The sequence below is a fragment of the Schistocerca serialis genome, chromosome 7, assembly GCF_023864345.2.
Source record: "Schistocerca serialis cubense isolate TAMUIC-IGC-003099 chromosome 7, iqSchSeri2.2, whole genome shotgun sequence".
Classification (NCBI taxonomy): Eukaryota; Metazoa; Arthropoda; class Insecta; order Orthoptera; family Acrididae; genus Schistocerca; species Schistocerca serialis.
In genome coordinates this window covers 524,125,040-524,146,134 of record NC_064644.1, presented here as the reverse complement: position 1 = coordinate 524,146,134, position 21,095 = coordinate 524,125,040, and the positions used below count along the sequence as shown (strand labels likewise).

Below are 21,095 nucleotides of genomic sequence, written 5' to 3'. Positions count from 1 at the left end.
ACAAGCTGAATGAAAGGAAATGACACCGCCAGCATTGCTGACTAACTACGCTGTTTTGCACTAAAATTATAACAGCTAGAAGAAAAATAATTAGTGACATTTTACTTATCATGGGTCTACAGTATAGTAAGTAAAATACTCTATTAAATTTGTAGGTCTCACAGGCTGTGACATGGTCGCGAATTGAACAGTGGCCCGAATATAGACTAAATTTCTTTTACTTCACGTCTATGGTAACAATTTTTTTGTCATCAGGCCACCTGTTTCGGTCTATAATGACCATCTTCAGATATGCAGCAAAATATGGGAAAACAAAATATACTAGAAGATTATCTACAGCTTGAAAGAAAAAGTAGACCATAGTGAAACGTACTTCAGACATACTTGTCCATTTATGCGCTTTAAATATGAAGAGGCAAGCCTGCTTTATAAAAATATATCGTCGTTTGCTGGAGCCATAGTGGCATCGTCAAATGCTAAACACAAAATCAGCGCCATATATATATATATATATATATATATATATATATATATATATATATATATATATATATATATATTCCCGAGGGCATGCAGCTTTACTGTATGATTACATGATGATGGCGTCCTCTTGGGTAAAATATTCCGGAGGTAAAATAGTCCCCCATTCGGATCTCCGGGCGGGGACTACTCAAGAGGATGTCGTTATCAGGAGAAAGAAATCTGGCGTTCTACGGATCGGAGCGTGGAATGTCAGATCCCTTAATCGGGCAGGTAGGTTAGAAAATTTAAAAAGGGAAATGGATAGGTTGAAGTTAGATATAGTGGGAATTAGTGAAGTTCGGTGGCAGGAGGAACAAGACTTCTGGTCAGGTGACTACAGGGTTATAAACACAAAATCAAATAGGGGTAATGCAGGAGTTGGTTTAATAATTAATAGGAAAATAGGAATGCGGGTAAGCTACTACAAACAGCATAGTGAACGCATTATTGTGGCCAAGATAGATACGAAGCCCACACCTACTACAGTAGTACAAGTTTATATGCCAACTAGCTCTGCAGATGACGAAGAAATTGAAGAAATGTATGATGAAATAAAAGAAATTATTCAGATTGTGAAGGGAGACGAAAATTTAATAGTCATGGGTGACTGGAATTCGTCAGTAGGAAAAGGGAGAGAAGGAAACATAGTAGGTGAATATGGATTGGGGGACAGAAATGAAAGAGGAAGCCGCCTGGTAGAATTTTGCACAGAGCACAACATAATCTTAGCTAACACTTGGTTTAAGAATCATGAAAGAAGGTTGTATACATGGAAGAACCCTGGAGATACTAAAAGGTATCAGATAGATTATATAATGGTAAGACAGAGATTTAGGAACCAGGTTTTAAATTGTAAGACATTTCCAGGGGCAGATGTGGACTCTGACCACAATCTATTGGTTATGACCTGTAGATTAAAACTGAAGAAACTGCAAAAAGGTGGGAATTTAAGGAGATGGGACCTGGATAAACTAAAAGAACCAGAGGTTGTACAGAGATTCAGGGAGAGCATAAGGGAGCAATTGACAGGAATGGGGGAATTAAATACAGTAGAAGAAGAATGGGTAGCTTTGAGGGATGAAGTAGTGACAGCAGCAGAGGATCAAGTAGGTAAAAAGACGAGGGCTAGTAGAAATCCTTGGGTAACAGAAGAAATATTGAATTTAATTGATGAAAGGAGAAAATATAAAAATGCAGTAAGTGAAACAGGCAAAAAGGAATACAAACGTCTCAAAAATGAGATAGACAGGAAGTGCAAAATGGCTAAGCAGGGATGGCTAGAGGACAAATGTAAGGATGTAGAGGCCTATCTCACTAGGGGTAAGATAGATACCGCCTACAGGAAAATTAAAGAGACCTTTGGAGATAAGAGAACGACTTGTACGAATATCAAGAGCTCAGATGGAAACCCAGTTCTAAGCAAAGAAGGGAAAGCAGAAAGGTGGAAGGAGTATATAGAGGGTCTATACAAGGGCGATGTACTTGAGGACAATATTATGGAAATGGAACAGGATGTAGATGAAGATGAAATGGGAGATATGATACTGCGTGAAGAGTTTGACAGAGCACTGAAAGACCTGAGTCGAAACAAGGCCCCCGGAGTAGACAATATTCCATTGGAACTACTGACGGCCGTAGGAGAGCCAGTCCTGACAAAACTCTACCATCTGGTGAGCAAGATGTATGAAACAGGCGAAATACCCTCAGACTTCAAGAAGAATATAATAATTCCAATCCCAAAGAAAGCAGGTGTTGACAGATGTGAAAATTACCGAACTATCAGCTTAATAAGTCACAGCTGCAAAATACTAACACGAATTCTTTACAGACGAATGGAAAAACTAGTAGAAGCCAACCTCGGGGAAGATCAGTTTGGATTCCGTAGAAACACTGGAACACGTGAGGCAATACTGACCTTACGACTTATCTTAGAAGAAAGATTAAGGAAAGGCAAACCTACGTTTCTAGCATTTGTAGACTTAGAGAAAGCTTTTGACAATGTTGACTGGAATACTCTCTTTCAAATTCTAAAGGTGGCAGGGGTAAAATACAGGGAGCGAAAGGCTATTTACAATTTGTACAGAAACCAGATGGCAGTTATAAGAGTCGAGGGGCATGAAAGGGAAGCAGTAGTTGGGAAGGGAGTAAGACAGGATTGTAGCCTCTCCCCGATGTTGTTCAATCTGTATATTGAGCAAGCAGTAAAGGAAACAAAAGAAAAATTCGGAGTAGGTATTAAAATTCATGGAGAAGAAATAAAAACTTTGAGGTTCGCCGATGACATTGTAATTCTGTCAGAGACAGCAAAGGACTTGGAAGAGCAGTTGAATGGAATGGACAGTGTCTTGAAAGGAGGATATAAGATGAACATCAACAAAAGCAAAACAAGGATAATGGAATGTAGTCTAATTAAGTCGGGTGATGCTGAGGGAATTAGATTAGGAAATGAGGCACTTAAAGTAGTAAAGGAGTTTTGCTATTTGGGGAGCAAAATAACTGATGATGGTCGAAGTAGAGAGGATATAAAATGTAGGCTGGCAATGGCAAGGAAAGCGTTTCTGAAGAAGAGAAATTTGTTAACATCCAGTATTGATTTAAGTGTCAGGAAGTCATTTCTGAAAGTATTCGTATGGAGTGTAGCCATGTATGGAAGTGAAACATGGACGATAAATAGTTTGGACAAGAAGAGAATAGAAGCTTTCGAAATGTGGTGCTACAGAAAAATGCTAAAGATTAGATGGGTAGATCACATAACTAATGAGGAAGTATTGAATAGGATTGGGGAGAAGAGAAGTTTGTGGCACAACTTGACCAGAAGAAGGGATCAGTTGGTAGGACATGTTCTGAGGCATCAAGGGATCACCAATTTAGTATTGGAGGGCAGCGTGGAGGGTAAAAATCGTAGAGGGAGACCAAGAGATGAATACACTAAGCAGATTCAGAAGGATGTAGGTTGCAGTAGGTACTGGGAGATGAAAAAGCTTGCACAGGATAGAGTAGCATGGAGAGCTGCATCAAACCAGTCTCAGGACTGGAGACCACAACAACAACAACATATATATATATATATATATGTATGTATGTATTGTCAGCAGCACTACTGTTCACAACACACTTGCCACAAAATGTCTGTGTTGCAAGTTCCCCAGATGTCGCTATTGTAGGCGTACAGATATCCTTCAAAGATTACTTGTAGGATGTAAAAGAAAGTGGGGTACAATGGGTAAAGTCTGTAATGGGCTTCTTATGTGTGAGATTTTTTTCCCCGTTCATTGTATTTCAATGCTCCATATGGGGCGGGCTGGCAGCAGCGTAGGCGCTGCTCTTCAGCCGAGAGACAGACATTAAGTACAGAACATGAAGACAGTTAAAAAAAAGGAGGAAATACGACGAAACAGACTTATAAAAGGTTAAACATAATGGAAGACAGCGTAAAAAATGGGGTGCCTGTAAAATGGTGATAAAAAGCTAAAAACTGTACACAAAAAACTACACACTGTGACAAAAGAAACACAAACCAGGATTTGGAGGGCGTTATGAAAGTGGGGGGGGGGGGGGGAGGGGGGCAGAGATCCAGGCAACGCTGGCGTAACAGGAGATAGGGCGGATAAGGGATTTGTAGGTGTGCAGGATAGTGGAAGGATGCAATCCCCATGTCCAGCCAGACAGGAGTTTCAGGAGGTGGGGGCAGGAATGGGCTTTCTGCTAGATGGTCAGGAGATGAGGTGTCCAGGTGAGGTGACGGTCGAAGGTGAGGCCCAGGTATCTCAGAGTGGAGATGATCTGGATGGGATAACCATAAATGGTGAGGTAGAAATCATGGAGACTGAAGGAGCGGGTGATGTGGCCTGGGTTTTGGACCAATGTGTAAGAAGCATGACAGTAACAAAGAAGAGTGAAATAAACCAAGGCAAAAGTTAGATTGTTAAAAAGAAAAAAGTTAAGAGGCAATAATTGACATACGCTCAGGTGGTGATATTATAGATAATGAGATGGGATAATAATCAGCTTTCTGAGTACATAGAGTAATACAAAAATTATAAAACAAGTAGATAAAGAAGCTGAATGAATGAAAACAGAACGTTGCACATTATCAGCGCCCTCTGTTAGCGCTAACGCCAAAACACTCACATAGTCGAGAAGTGGCAGCAGAACGTGACTGCCAGAGGGCCCCTCGTATCCTGCAGTACGCCGTTCCAAGGAAAGAATGATAAAACCCCGTACCAGTGAGTGAACAAGATGATCAAATTAATGATGTGTATTTTGTAACCAGAGAAGAAACAAGAAATCACTAGAGTTATGTAAACAACTTAAGAAAACGAAGTAAATATCTAAGGCACTCTATACTCGATGAAACTATCAGCAAGATATATAAAACAGAGGTGTACATTGTCAGGTAAATTCGATTCCAAGTGAGAAGATTACACAGCCTGGGCTACACTCAGGGGGAATCAACTTATTTGGAAGTACCCCCTGCCTGCTCCCCGCCAGCACGTATTCCTGCCTGCTGCACCACAGTCTCTGTGACCCACACAGCCCCACCCACTGCATCACCCACCCTTCAGGGAAGACCTGCCCCCTGACACCTCCCCCTGCAACACATCCCCCAGTCCCCTTCCCACCCAGCCCTGTTCACGAAAACTACTGAATGTCCTAATGTTGACCCTACCCCCACCCTCTCCACAAAGAAAACCCCTGATCCCCATGTCCCACCCACGATCATGGACGTGACCCCAGGCCCCGCTCCTACAACCCCTTCCACCAACACCTTCGTCCTCTCCAATCCTGACCCTCAGTTCTTCGATTGCACCCTCTTCATGGCCATCTGTAAAGACTTCCCCAATGCCCCCATCTCCCTTTTCATTCCTCTAAAGGACTCCTCATTAAATCCCCAAATGCTTCCTTCGACATCGATCTCCTCTCCAAAATCCCACGTATCGAATTTGGCCCACGAGCCACCCTATCCCCTACCACGCCCTGTTCTCTCCCCAACAGCCTCAACCTCCCCGACACCCGCTGACCTTCATCGCTTTGATCACAAAGCTTAGCCACGTGATTACAGAGGCTAAGGTGTTGGCAGAGCTAAATTCACATCTCCACATTGAAATCCGCTTGGCCCATCGCATCTTTAATGATGCTGGGCCAACTTACCTTATGCACCTATTCACTGAATCCTCCTCCTCTATCGACTGCCTACTTATAGAGGGAGCCTTCATTTAAAATAGATGTCACAGTTGCCCTATCTCCCTCCATTTATCCCTCCTATCAACTCTGATCCTCACCTCCTCCTCCCTTCCTCTGTCATTTTCCTGGGCTCCCTCTCCCCCATTCCATTCTGTTTTTTCTCTGCCTACCCTCTCTTTGACTCCATTCCCCCTCTTTTGCTTTCCCCTTCTCTGCCTTCCCCACTCCTTGCCGCACCCACCCTGCCCCTCCCCTTTTGTGTGTCCTTTTCCTTCATCAGCTCCCCTTTTTCTTTTCCTTTCACCCCCTTTTCCCCCCCTCATCGGTCCAGGTCCTCCCCCCCCCCCCCCTCCCCACTCCCCATCTGCCATCGTGTTTCCATTATGGTGTAGTTTTAAGTGAGTTTTCGGTGTTGTGTGTCCCATTTCAGTGTTCTAAACAGACACCAAACTGTCGCTATATGATTTTTTAACTCTTGCGAACAGAAACCAGACTATCACAGTGTTTTTTAATTGTGCCTGTCGGCATCAAGAATCTTTTTTTTTATCTTCACTTCGCAACTTTTCGCCACGTTCCAATTTTAACCAATCACCGTTTTGTCGCCTGGATTTATTGAGGAATGGAAATTCCATAAAGAAAAAAAATTGTCAGATAAAACAAAGTACGAATTGGGCACCAAGTGGTTCTAGCCACGTTTGTCGGCTCTTGTTTTTTCGCTTTGTGAACTTCAGGCTCTTCTAATACATTAAAAATACTGCCTGTTTGCACCCTGTGGAGAATATGCATATTATTCTCAATGTTCCTTATACAATTTGTAGGTGGAAAATATAGTACATAGAGCTGCCATCCGTGATAACAACGGATACATTCTAAGCTACTTCAACTAAATGACAGAGAATTCATCGATCGCAATAGCTGGCCACTAGTTGCGCGTCAGTGTCTCCACAACCTGTGGCTAGGTCTTTTCAGTGGTTGAGCGACCTGCAGAACCTGATGACAAGGCGACCCTCTGTATCGAGATTAATCAGGAAAATACAGATAACATATGGTCTTACATTATCCTGTTGAAACATGACGTCACGGGGACCTCGAAAATATGGTGCATAGACCTGCCTTAACAGATCAGAAACACAACGCGTACTGTTCAAATTAGGGGCTATTCGCACCAGAGGAGTTTTTATTGTGTACCCAGTCGCGCTACACGATGTCACGACAGGTGTTGAGCGCGTGTGACGATGAGGAATGCAATCTGGCGACATTCGCTCTCCTGGGCACCTCCGCACACAGAGAGGATCATCGCGGTGGTGCACGCAGAACCATGAACCGTCTAGATTCTACAAGGACGGCGCGGCTGTGTACAGTGTTGCCGACGCGCCGTATCACACGACCTCTTCTGAAACGTCAAAGAAAACCCAACAATGGGCGCCGAGCTGGCTGTCCGCGGTGGTCCAGACGTCTTCCCGCTGTCCGCATGGACATGTTTTGCCAAAGACACGGCGCCCGTATTCGACAGGTCGGCGGGAAAAAAGCGGTGCTAGGCTGCAAGTTTAGGATCTCCGTTACTTCCCTAAATTGTTTAGGGCAAATGCCGAGCTGGTTCACTTGGTAGAACGACCAATTTCCTTCCCGACCACCGCCCAATTCAGGCTTGTGTTCCGTATTTGGAGACCTCGTCCTTGACAGGGCGTGAAATCTTTATCTTCCCTGTATCCTTTTCTATGAAGATGCTATTGGCTGATCGTTTCTTAGCCAACTGAAAGCACGGGAAAGACTGCATTACTACAAGGGGCACAAAACAAACAACGGGAGGCCAACACGTTGGGATCACAGATCTACTTCAAACTTTGTACACCTTTAGTAGGCCATTAAAACAACATAATGTTCAAGTAGATGCACTACTCTGACAGCCCAGAGAAAATAACAAGAGGCGTTTTACGCGTCTATTATATCCCTTATGTAAGTGTGGATAGCTGCCGGATGTTAGAGAGTTGATGTTAGTTAAGTGGTTTTCATTCGAGCGTCGAAAGACGAACATGGCTGAAGCAATAGTTCGACTCCCGCTCAAACTTAATTTTTAGTCTATATTTTTTTCGCGACTGGTCATATTATTTAATTTATATGACATTTGAGACGTAATATGACAAAAAAACCACATGTATTTGCATGAAGTTTTAATGAATTTCATGTTGTTTGAGTAACCACAATTTTTAATAAAATTTAATTATGAGAACAAATACATTTATAACTGTCGACAAGTAAATGAATAAACGCAAAGAACTTTCCTGCAAAAGTGTGTCTGCTGTGATTTACAAAGTCTCTTACACATGCTACCTGTCACGTACCCGGAACTACTTTGCACCCCGACGCTTCGAGCTGCAGACGCAGAGGCAGCCATCAGTTGGCAATTAACTTGCGCAGCAGTGAGACGTTGCTAGCAAGAATGAACAGTGTAGGCGCAGTTTGTTTAAATACCACAGACTTCAACCTGTGCTACAGAAATGAAGATTTGAACGTGATTCGAACCATCGTCTCAGACACATACGTCTTACGAAGCTCAAACGTTAACCACTTAACCGCCATGAACTCTAACGTTTAGTACGTACGCACAGATACACCAGTTATATAACAGACGCGTAAAACTTCTCTTGCTATTTTCTAGGAATTGCCAGAGAAGTGCACCTTACTATCTGCACATTATGTTGTTTTAATGGGCCAGTAAAGGTGTACAAAGTTTGAAGTAAATCCTTGATGTCGACGTCGTGGCCTACCCTTGTAAGTAGTAACCAAGGGGTACGTGAACTCAGTTCTGTTCTATTTCTATCTAGCTCCCTCCCGTAGCAAAAAAAAGAAAAAAAAGTATCGACGTGTTTGGGATTTCAGAAGATCAACATAGTCATGTTTATCTGCTTATAAATGAGAAGCAAATTCGTGTGCTTGTAGTTTTTTGGATGCTAGAACGGTAGTCACCCATGGGTTTTACTGGCACATTAGAAGAGCAGTTAGTGGCGAAGTGCTGAAAATGTTTCAGGTGATGATATTTTTCACCTCTGGCCCTTTCATTGGTACAAATACGGAATGTGAATGTGTCTGCTCTCACACGGCTTAAAATATGCAAGATTGGTTTGATAATAATGATATTGTAATAATATTTCTTCCCTATTTACTATTTACGATGTATCAGCTTGTGGATTAGCGCCCCACATTTTTGGAAAAACAGCAATGGAACTGGAACATCGAAGACGTCAGAAAGTCACAGTAGAGGCGGGTGGTCATTATAATCGTTTTGATGAAAGCGGCTCTAAAATAGGCGGTTAATTGCAACGTAATAGTCACACAATGTTTCTCGATCTGTTTATTGTTCATAACACGATCTATGCTCTGCTCATCTTCAGACTGGTAATACGAAAGTATTTTTACAATCTTGCAAATTTTTCATAAGTGTCTTAAAGGAAACGGAAATGAACGCATGGCATCATTGGCCGGGAGGCACCTATTCGGGGAAGTTCGGCCGCCAAGAGCAAGTCTTATTTCATTCGACGCCACATTGGGCGAATTGCGCGCCGGTGATGAGGATGAAATGATGATGACGACAACACAACAGCCACTCCCCGAGATAAGAAAACCTCCACCCCGGCCGGGAATCGAACCCAGGCCCAGCTTGCATGGGAGGCAAGCACGCTACCACGCAGCTAAGCAGGCGGACGTCTAAAAGGAGGAGCTATGCTAAAATGTGATTGAACAACAAAGGCATTTAAAACAAAATACATACTATTTAGTACAGAATGAGTATACAACTTTGACAACATCAGTTAACGTTGAAAGAAACGTGAAGTTTCCTGTTTCTGTCTGTAGATAACTTTATGACGACACTTGTGCTGTTTACAGCCGAGTGACGTGGCTGGCAGACAGGTCCTCCTAAGACAGCTTGTTGACGCCACATGGCGTGACAGCTGTAGCACTGTCGTAAATGGCCGATACATAAATGCAAGTGATGATAACATCTGTTAAAAAATTTATACAGTTTTTTCTTACATCATAAATGAATTTAATGCCAACCTTAGGCAAAGACAAATTTAAAAGACAAATGTAAAAACGTACCGGGTTTTAGTATCATGGAAGAGAGCTTACTGACGCTGGATGGTGTAAGTACTATGACGCTACGGTATATGACATACAAGTGGTAATTTAAAAGCATATTGCACTATTTGCGTTTTTCTGTTACCACTTTGCTACCAGGTCATCTAAAGATAGGCCGAGTCCGAAATGTGTAATCCTGTGATTATTATTTTGCTCCCAACCAGCTTTACAAAGAAGTCGTTTTCATCGTTGGAACTGAAACACTTTCTTTGCAGTGGCCTGTGTGAAATCCTGTCGAACGCCACCTAGGATCCACATGTATTTGCTCCCACCAGGACTTAATAATTAGAATTTTAGGAATCCGCGAAGGTCGATAAGATGCTCCGGGCGATAGTAAGTGGAAGCTTACATTACTGCATTCACTACCACTGCAACTACAGGGTGAGAAATTAGATGGTTCGTGTAAGTTGAGTTGTATGTCTTACGGAGTATGAAATTCTTTCCGAGAGACTTTTGTTTCGCCCACCCTCGCTTTGTTCATTACAGACAGTACTGTCCCCGCAACTTAACAGGTAGAAGCTATCGAGGGAGCGAATATATGTAGGCTAATATAATCGATATTGATATTGTTGTTAATTTACTAATGAGTATACGCTAGAAATAGGACTCTGCCACGGTTATTACCGAATCCAGCGTAGTGGATGTCGTCTCATTACCAGAATAATGTTATTGTTTGTGTGTGTGTGTGTGTGTGTGTTTTGATTGACTTCGGGGCCGTCGGCAGTGACCGGTGTGTGCTGTTGCAGCTGAGTGAGGACTTGCAGTCGGCCATCTTCTTCTTTGGGATGTCCAACAGCCTGGTCAACCCAATCATCTACGGCGCTTTCCACCTATGGAGACCAAAACGCAGGGGTCGACTCAGCGATAGAGGGAGGTATGTGTAAACTTTTTCAAAGAAGGTTATTGTTTTCTTGTAGAAATACTAAATAGCCAGTCAGTTGCAAAATAGAAGCTTTATTAAAACTCCTTACAATGGTTTCAGCGTACTAGGTGTACATTGGTAAGGAAATACCAAACGACTACAACAATGTTGTGGATGTTTAAATTATTATGTAATCCAGTTGTCAATATTTCCTTCTGACGAAAACGTTTTTATAAACATTGAAACCTTGTTAAAGGGATTTTAATAAACCTTCCATTATGCACCTGATTAGCTGTTTACTATTTCTGCAAGAATCTTTCATCCTACAGTTGCTGTTCCAATTACGTACAAATTTTTTTTCTATGTTGTTGCACCTATCCAAGCTGTGCTGTTGTGTGAGAAATGTACGGTTTCCATTTCACGTTATAATACCGCGCACTTCGTGTAACGTGAACACATTCAGTACACGTAATAGGTTCCAGCTGTAGAAACTGGTCGTATCCTAGCGGCAAGACATAATGAATGCCTTCTCTGCGCGATAGCAAAGAAATACTATAGACGACACTGCTGACAAAGTAGAGTTACTAAACACAGCCTTCCGAAATTCCTTCACCAAAGATGCCGAAATAAATATTCCAGATTTCGAATCAAGAATAGCTGCTAACATGAGTAATGTATAAGTAGATATTCGTGGAATAGTGAAGCAACTTAAATCACAAGCAGATCTTCTGATCCAGACTGTATACAATTTAGTTTCCTTCCAGAGTGGGCTGATACAATAGCTCCATACTTACCGTTCACTCGACGAAAAATCCGCACCCAAACAATGGAAAGTTGCACAGGTCACACCAATATTCAAAAAAGGTAGTAGGACTAATCGAATAAATTATAGGCCCATATCGTTAACGTCGATTTGCAGCAGGATTCTGGAACAAATTTTGTGTACGAACATTACGTATTACCTCGAAGAGAATCAACACTGATTTAGAAAACATCGTTGCTGTGAAACACAACAAGCTCTTTACTCACATGAAATGTTGAGTGCTATTGACAAGGGATTTCAGATTGATTCCGTATTTCTAGATTTCAAGAAAGTTTCTGACACTATATCACACAAGCGGCTTGTAGTGAGATTGCGTACTTGTGGAATATGTGACTGTATTCGTGATTTCCTGTCAGAGAGGTCACCGATCGTATTAATTGACGGAAAGTCATCGAGTAAAACAGTTGTGATTTATGAGGTTCCCCAAGCTAGTGTTATATGCCCTTTACTGTTCCTTACATATATAAACGATTCACCAGACAATCTGAGCAGCCGTCTTAGATTGTTTGCAGATGATGCTATCGTTTATCGACTAGTAAAGACATCATAGGATCAAAACAAATTCCAAAATGATTTGGAAAAGATATCTGTATTGTGCTAAAATTGGCAATCGACCCTAAATAATGAAAAATGTGAGGTCACCCATATGAGTGCTAAAAGGAATCCGTCAAACGTCGGTTACACGATGAATCATTCAAATCTAAAGGTCATAAATTCAACCAAATACCTAGTATTTACAATTACGAACAACTTAAAAAGGTAGAAACACATAAAAAAATAGTGGGAAAGGCTAACCAAAGACTGCGTCTTGTTGGTTGGACACTTAGAAAATGTAACAGATCTACCAAAGGGACAGCCTACACTACGTTTGTCCGTCCTCTTTTTAGAATACTGCTTCGCGGTATGGGATCCTTATCAGATAGGATTGACGGAGTACATCGAGGAAGTTCAAAGAAGGGCAGCACGTTTTGTATTATCGCGAAATAGGGGAGAGAGTGTCACTGAAATGGTATAGGATTTGGGGTGGATGTAATTAAAACAAAGGTGTTTTCCGTTGCGGCAGAATCTTCTCACGAAATTTCAATCACCAATTTCCCCTCCGAATGCGAAAATATTTCGTTGACGCCGACCTACATAGGGGGAAACGATCATCATAATAAATTAAGGGAAATCAGAGCTCGCACGGAAACATACAGATATTCGCTTTCTTCGCGCGTTGCACGAGATTGGAATAATAGAAATTGTTGTGCAGGTGATTCGACGAACCCTCTGCCAGGCACTTAACTGTGATTTGCAGAGTACCCATGTAGATGCAGATGTAGAACTAGGTTTCTGGTAAGCGACAGTACACAAAAAGACAATTATTGCGCTGTACGGTAAATATTTATATGTTTTTTTTATTTTATTAGACGTCGAAGCAGGTACATTTTTAAAATCAAACTGCGTTAGATATTTGTGGGACTGTTGGAAGAACGTAAGAGCTCGCTGTGAACCACACTGAGAAAATTCTATCACATGTAGGAATGAGGTCTGGGAGCAAATCAGTTTTAGCCATCCATTTATGCGACATTTTCACCTCTATGAGATTTAGATTAGCCAAAAAACTGTGATTGGAAGCGTATGGTCCCAACGAGTGAACTATAAACCTGTAGTGACCGATCGTCTGAAGGAGCTACTATGAAACTTTGATAAAGCGCGGAAGGAGAGAATCAAAAAGTGTTACATCGATGAAGTACGCCTGGCGGTTCAGTTGCATAGAACTAAGTGACAGGCGTTCCTCGCGTGAATTTATACGGGGTCAAGGCGAACTCCACTGACGAAATTTCAGAGCTTGTTCACGGCGATTTTCTATTTCCGCTATCTACAGTGGTTTGCTACAGAGTAATAGGGTAATTATGATTTATTATCTTTCTTACATCATTTACTTGGTTTTGTGAAAGTACTTTCACACCAATGAAGAAGCCCGTAATGTGCAGTCATCAAAAAGTACTACACGAAACGCAAAATTACGCAACAGCTGTCAGAAGATGTTAAATTACAGTGATGTGGTTGCTGTCGCTACGTAGTTGTGATTCGTCGCGGCTCTCTTCCACTGCACTGTGTGTACCCGCACGCCATCATCAGTAAATATATGCCTACCGATGTATATCACGACTAACATACAACCAACACTGCCGAAACATCCAAAGAGTAATACTACATTCGAGCTTGAGTGCGAAGGGTAAAGAGGGTAATAGTGCTGTCAACAGCAAATACTGTGAGTGAAGGAAACAAATTTTTTTCAGGCAATTTTCATCAGTTGATATATGTTTCAAAAAACTCATGACACTAAACTGTATCAACTGGATTTTATTAGTAGTACCGGTTTCGGCCGTATACCATCATCTGGTACGTAAATCACTTAAAACGTTTCATTTGTCATGAATATTAAAACACACAAGATATTGAATATTTTAATCCACAAGAAATACGTAATAAAATACGCAATAAAAAAACTCATTCATAGTGCAGCAATCGTCCTATTCATGCGAGATAAATGCTATGAGGGTCCTTTTTCCACCGTCGACGTTCACACAGTTGTGCAGTTATATTTAAAGCAGTTCAGACACAAGAATAAGTGCAGTAAGAAATCAAACGAAATGCTGTTAATCTGTAACGAGCCACCGGAGATGACGGATCTGTGATACGAAAATACTGAGAAGGTATCTTTGAACAACCTCCGAAATTTAGTAGGTGGAAGTAGGGTTCACCATTTATGTCATTCTCTGACTCGTTATGGTCAAAAAATTTACGCAATCGGATGAGATCATTAAGTTAACATATTACATGTCGTTCAGTAAATAGAAAAAGGAAATAGGATATCACCATAAGTAGAATAGCTTATAATACACCAGCAAAAAATGCTTCTATCGGAACAGGAAAGAGGCTATTATGTTCCTATTTTAAAAGACGCTGACTGAAAATTTTGCTACCACCTGCCTCTTTCTACCTTTCTCAACACATTTCAAAAAGTTCCCCTATAGTCTGACATGCGAACATATTCGCGCTCTTTTTAACGTGCAGCTCATCTCTAACCCCCACAAGCTCCCCTAACTGTAACTCGCTCACACAACACTAGTCCATCGCTGTAGTCCCTCATACCCGCCCATTCCCACTTGTCCGGTCTCATTCACTTATTCAGCTCCACTCATCGTCAGTATCTCCTTGTGCCCAGCTGTAATTGTCTCCTGTCTCACATCCAGAGCGTTCTTTGATCCGCTCTTCTACTACTACTTCTACTACTGTCTCCTCTCACTCTTTCTGTCTCCCACATGCTCTCTCTTTCTGTTAATATCTCGTTCACTCATTCCTTCCTTCCTTCCTACTGCTGCAGTCTCTTCTCACTGTCCCTATCTCTCCCTTACTCGTCGTCATTGTCATAGACTCTGCTTTTCATTATCACTGACTCTCACCCACTTCCACTTTGTTCTTCTATTTATTCTTCTGCCATCGTCACTTTCTCCTTAACTCTTCTCCCAGCACTGTTACGTCATTGTCGACTATATTCCACTGTCACTCTTTCTCTTTCTCTAACACTGCCATTGCCCCCTTCGCTCCTTCTATACTGCACCTACTCCTTACAGTCTCTCAGGTTTTATTACCATGAAGTACTTTTACCACTGCCACTGTCTTCTTCTCGCTCAGCATAAGAAAGCGCGAATACGTTCGATAGCCGAAACTGTGGCGAAAATATTTGAAGTTGCTGAGGAAGGTAGAATGAGACCTTTCAGTCAGAGATTTTTAAATCAGGAGCATATTAACGTATTTTGTGCTCCGGTAGGGGCATTTTTCCCTATTTCTCTTCTTTTCCCTGCTGCTACAGGGCGTGTCACTCATTGGAAAAGAATATTACGGGTCACTAAATTTTTTATAGTTTACTTATGAGAAACTGAAAAATGCAAAAGTAATTTCCCACCTCAGACTGGATTTTACGTGCACACAAATTCTCCACGTGCATCAGAAGTTGAACATGGGGTTCCCAGAACCCTTATGATGATAATGGAGACACTCTACAGCATATTTTTGGGTGCTACGACACTTAAAAAATTACGTTTTTGTTTCACACCTGATATTACGTGCGTATTTTACGTGTACAATTAGGGTAACTTTGAACCCCTGCATCTCGGACACGGGTAAAGTAATCAAGAAAAATTTTCAAGACTGTTGAGGGTCGGGATTTTAGAAATATATCGTAAAAATTTCAGCCATTTGTTGCGCATAGCTGGCTTGAAAACCGCGGCACGGTTCTGGACCCCAAAAACCACGGTATTCGAGTTTTCTCAGGAACCGCCAATGAACTAAACTATGCCTCCATAAGCCTCTTAAGACGCACCGTAGACCTCATCTAACACAAAAAGTACCAACCGAGTTGCTCCATTTGCGTAAGCTGGAGAAAGTGTGTAATACTGAAACTTGGAATCTGTAATGTAAGTTATATACAGTAGGACGATCATGCAGTTGGGTAGATTCGTGCAAATGGTCCCTAGCCCAATTGTTGTTGTTGTGGTCTTCAGTCCTGAGACTGGTTTGATGCAGCTCTCCATCCTACCCTATCCTGTGCAAGCTTCTTCATCTCCCAGTACTTACTGCAACCCACATCCTTCTGAATCTGATTAGTGTATTCATCTCTTGGTCTCCCTCTACGATTTTTACCCTCCACGCCGCCCTCCAATGCTAAACTTGTGATCCCTTGATGCCTCAAAACATGTCCTACTAACTTGTCCCTTCTGTTTGTCAAATTGTGCCACATACTCCTCCCCAATTCGATTCAATACTTCATCATTAGTTATGTGATCTACCCATCTAATCTTCAACAGTCTTCTGTAGCACCACATTTCGAAAGCTTCTATTCTCTTCTTGTCCAGACTATTTATCGTCCATGTTTCACTTCCATACATGGCTACACTCCATACAAATACTTTCAGAAACGACTTCCTGACACTTAAATCTATACGCTTTCCTTGCCATTGCCACTCTACATTTTATATCTTCTCTACTTCGGCCATCATCATTTATTTTGCTCCCCAAATAGCAAAACTCCTTTACTACTTTAAGTGTCTCATTTCCTAATCTAATTCCCTCAGCATCACCCGACTTAATTCGACTACATTCCATTATCCTCGTTTTGCTTTTGTTGATGTTCATCTTATATCCTTCTTTCAAGATACTGTCCATTCTGTTCAACTGCTCTTCCAAGTCCTTTGTTTCCTTTACTGCTTGCTCAATATACAGATTGAATAACATCGGGGAGAGGCTACAACCCTGTCACACTCCCTTCCCAACCACTGCTTCCCTTTCACGCCCCTCGACTATTATAACTGCCATCTAGTTTCTGTACAAATTGTAAATAGCCTTTGGCTCCCTGTATTTTACCACCGCCACCTTTAGAATACCAGTCAACATTGTCAAAAGCTTTCTCTAAGTCTACAAATGATAGAAACGTAGGTTTGCCTTTCCTTAATCTTTCTTCTAAGATAATTCGTAAGGTCAGTATTGCCTCACGTGTTCCAATATTTCTACGGAATCCAAACTGATCTTCCCCGAGGTCGGCTTCTACTAGTTTTTCCATTCGCCTGTAAAGAATTCGCGTTAGTATTTGGCAGCTGTGACTTATGAAACTGATAGTACGGTAATTTTCACATCTGTCAACACCTGCTTTCTTTGGGATTGGAATTATTATATTCTTCTTGAAGTCTGAGAGTATTTCGCCTATCTCATACATCTTGCTCTCCAAATGGTAGTTTTGTCAGGACTGGCTCTCCCAAGGCCATCAGTAGTTCTAATGGAATGTTGTCTACTCCGGGGGCCTTGTTTCGACTCAGGTCTTTCAGTGCTCTGTCAAACTCTTCACGCAGTATCATATCTCCAATTTCATCTTCATCTACATCCTGTTCCATTTCCATAATATTGTCCTCAAGTACATCGCCCTTGTATAGACCCTCTATATACTCCTTCCACCTTTCTGCTTTCCCTTCTTTGCTTAGAACTGGGTTTCCATCTGAGCCCTTGATTTTCATACAAGTGGTTCTCTTTTCTCCAAAGGTCTCTTTAATTTTCCTGTAGGCAGTATCTATCTTACCCCTAGTGAGATGAGCCTCTACATCATTACATTTGTCCTCTAGCCATCCCTGCTAGCCATTTTCCACTGCCTGGCGATCTCATTTTTGAGACGTATGTATTCATTTTTGCCTGCGTCATTTACTGCATTTTTATATTTTCTCCTTTCATCAATTAAGTTCAATATTTCTTCTGGAAATGTCTTACAATTCAAAATCTGGTTCCTAAATCTCTGTCTTACCATTATATAATCTATCTGATACCTTCTAGTATCTCCAGGATTCTTCCATGTATACAACCTTCTTTCATGATTCTTGATCCAAGTGTTAGCTATGATTAAGTTATGCTCTGTGCAAAACTCTACCAGGCGGCTTCCTCTTTCATATCTTAGCACCAATCCATATTCACCTACTATGTTTCCTTCTCTCCCTTTTCCTACTCTCGAATTCCAGTCACCCATGACTATTAAATTTTCGTCTTCCTTCACTACCTGAATAATTTATTTTATCTCATCATACATTTCTTCACTATCTTCATCATTTCCAGAGCTCCAAAATTGTGTCAGAGTGCCTCAAAGAGCATGTGCCAATGACGCCTTCATCGATGTTGCGTTAACCCCTAATCTTCTTTCTTCCTTTCGACTAATCGCTGAATCGCTACAAGCACTGAATCTTTCGGATGCTCCACTCTTATAAACGAAAACAACCTGCGACTGGTAAGTAATAATCGTGGACACGTATAAAAATAAAAAAAAAATTGATTCTTCTCTTAGAACTTTCATTTGTTCGCTGGGAAAGAAAATAAAGGTATTAGGATTATTTTTAAGCACACGTTTATTACAGTGATTTATGTTCTCAGGTACAGGGGAGAACATAAAATTTCACTCACCCGATCATTCAATTTATATTTTAGTGTGAGCTTAGGTGTTCGCCTACGGTCGCGCTTTAACATCTCAGCATATTGCGCTCGTGGCTAGTCGGCTCGCAGCGTAAATATAACAGCACTCTCCCCATAATCTTCATTCTCTGTTTTTAAACGAATTTAAAAATTTAAGGAAGTAATTCAGTGGCTCCAACGCTATATCAAAAGCAGAGGTTAATTTAAATAAACTAGCCTGAGCATGAAACGATTCAAACAGTCCTACAGGAGGATGAAAATATTTTAGGATGAATGTTATATACCTTACGTAATTAATTGAAATTCTTATGAAACCCAATTGCATGTATGTAATTCTTCCGATATATTCAAAAATTGAGACGTTTCCATAGCAGTTCGCTAACTTCATTTAGTTACAAGAACGTGACTATTCCTGTCGTTGCGTAGATAGCACTTTTTTAGTTGCACACAGGCAATTTCAGTGCAATAGCAATGTTCAGGAGATGGAAACAAAGAGGAAATTTAAATCTTCTGTAGCTTCGGTATTAGGATAAGTAAAGTATATCCCAAGACAACGTAAAAGTATTTTCTCAAATTGAACTAAACGTTAGACAAGTCTAATGATAGCCTAATACCAAAATAAGTCATAATAATGTAGTTGCATTCAGTGGAAAATATAAAATATAGAGCCTTCTAGAGAAATAAGATTTTTATCACCTTAGGTACTTGAAACCGATCTGCAGTACTGGAAGGAAGAGAAAATAGGGATTTAATACCCCACCAACGATGCTGGTATTACAGATGGAGTAGTTGTGGTTCGGGAGGACAGTGATTAAAATTCGCGGTGTTCTTTTCTTTTCTTCTTTTTTTTTACAATAAAGAAGAAACCAACAAGGATTCGAGCCGCCGTTATTCCGCTTGCGTTGGTGCCATATTGCCGTATTCTAATGCTCGACAAAAAAAAAAAAAAACCACATTCAACAGAATGGATAGCTTGGTAGGTAACTGTACCCTAGGTGGCCATCATTGAAATATGAATCAGAAATGAACTGTTCTTCCACATAATACAGAAACATGCATTGAAAATACTCGTCGGAAAAATTAAGTCAGAAATCTGGTCGCTTACACGCATGGTGAGCCACCTCGAAACATAATAACCACCGACTCAACAGCTTTTTGATATGATTTTGGAATGCAATACAGCAGAAAGTCTGCATGGTGTGAATTCCAAAAGTCCTTGGTAGGTTATCGGAGCTATGCGACATCAGATTCATACGCACAGGTCGCGCAGTTTCCGTAAATTACGGGCCGGTGTTTTTTGGGGACGGTGCTGGTCCCCAATATCAAACGAGGTGTTTGCACGATTCTGGCCTTGTGACATGGACAGTGGTCCTGTTGAAAGATGCCATCGCCATCGCTTTCGGGAACGACAGCAAGCTTGAAGCGATGAAAGTGCTCCGTAATGTGTCATGGTGCCTGACATTACTACCACAGGTCCCAAGGGAAGCCTAGGTAAATGTTCCCACAGCATAAAATTGAACCTCCAGAATGCACGGGTAGCGCCAGTGCGTGTTTCGAACAGCCATTTACTTAGATGACGGCTATCCAGACACCGACATGATCTAACAAGACACGTGACTCATTAGACCCGGCGACAGCTTTCATTGAACAACGGGTCAACTCCGTTATCCTGTTTCCGCCACAATCGTAACTGTCGATATCGTTGCGTCAACGTTGGAACACGCTGGGGTTGTCTGTTGCCGAGCCCCATGTTCAATAAGAGAGAGGTGCGTGACCTGGCATTGTACTGTTTTGAGATCTGCCACAGGTCGCTACCGGTGACGTTCTTAAAAACGGGCGAACTTCCGGCCCCCATATTCTGTAATGTGACGTTGACGTTCAATACTTGGTCCCATACTCTCGGTTTCACTTTCTTTCAACCACTTTCCATAGATGCGCACGACGGTAGCACGCGAACACGCGACTAACTACGTCGTTTTCTAGATGCTCATTCCAAAGAGTCGAGCGTTGAGATTTTCCAATGACGATTGCGTTCAGCTTTATAAAAATATTCCATGAATTTAAAATCCAAGCACAGATTCTGACTGTCAAACTTTGTAAATCTGGTAGGCAAATTTTGCACTTATAAGTACATGGAGGAGGCAAAGAAACTCGTACACCTGCCTAATATCTATAGGGCCCCCACGAGAACGCAGAAGTGCCGTATCACGATGCGGCACGGACTCGACTAATGTCTGAAGTAGTGCTGGAGGGAACTGACACCACGAACCCTGTAGGCATGTCCATAAACGCGTAAGAATATGAGGGGTTGGAGATCTCTTCTGAACAGCACGTTGAATGCAACCCAGATATGCTCAATAACGTTCATTTCTAGGGAGTTTGGTGGCCATCGGAAGTGTTTAAATTCGGAAGAATGTTCCTTGAGTTATTCTGTAGCAGTTCTCGACATGGTGTCGCATTGTCCTGCTGGAATTGTCCTAGTCCGTTGGAATGCACAATGGACCCGAATGGATGCAGGTGATCAGACAGAATGCTTACGTACGTGTCATCCGTCAGAGTCGTATCTAGTCGTAT

General features: G+C 41.6%; 1 protein-coding gene across 1 annotated transcript in view; it reads left to right on the top strand.

The window, feature by feature from the left end:
- Positions 1 to 21,095, top strand: part of LOC126413202 (gonadotropin-releasing hormone receptor-like) — a 748,063-nt gene that overhangs the window by 671,764 nt on the left and 55,204 nt on the right. Inside the window, exon 5 of the mRNA XM_050083098.1 lies at positions 10,590 to 10,717. Coding sequence (XP_049939055.1) covers positions 10,590 to 10,717 — 128 coding nt within the window. The remainder of the gene's footprint in view (positions 1 to 10,589; positions 10,718 to 21,095) is intronic.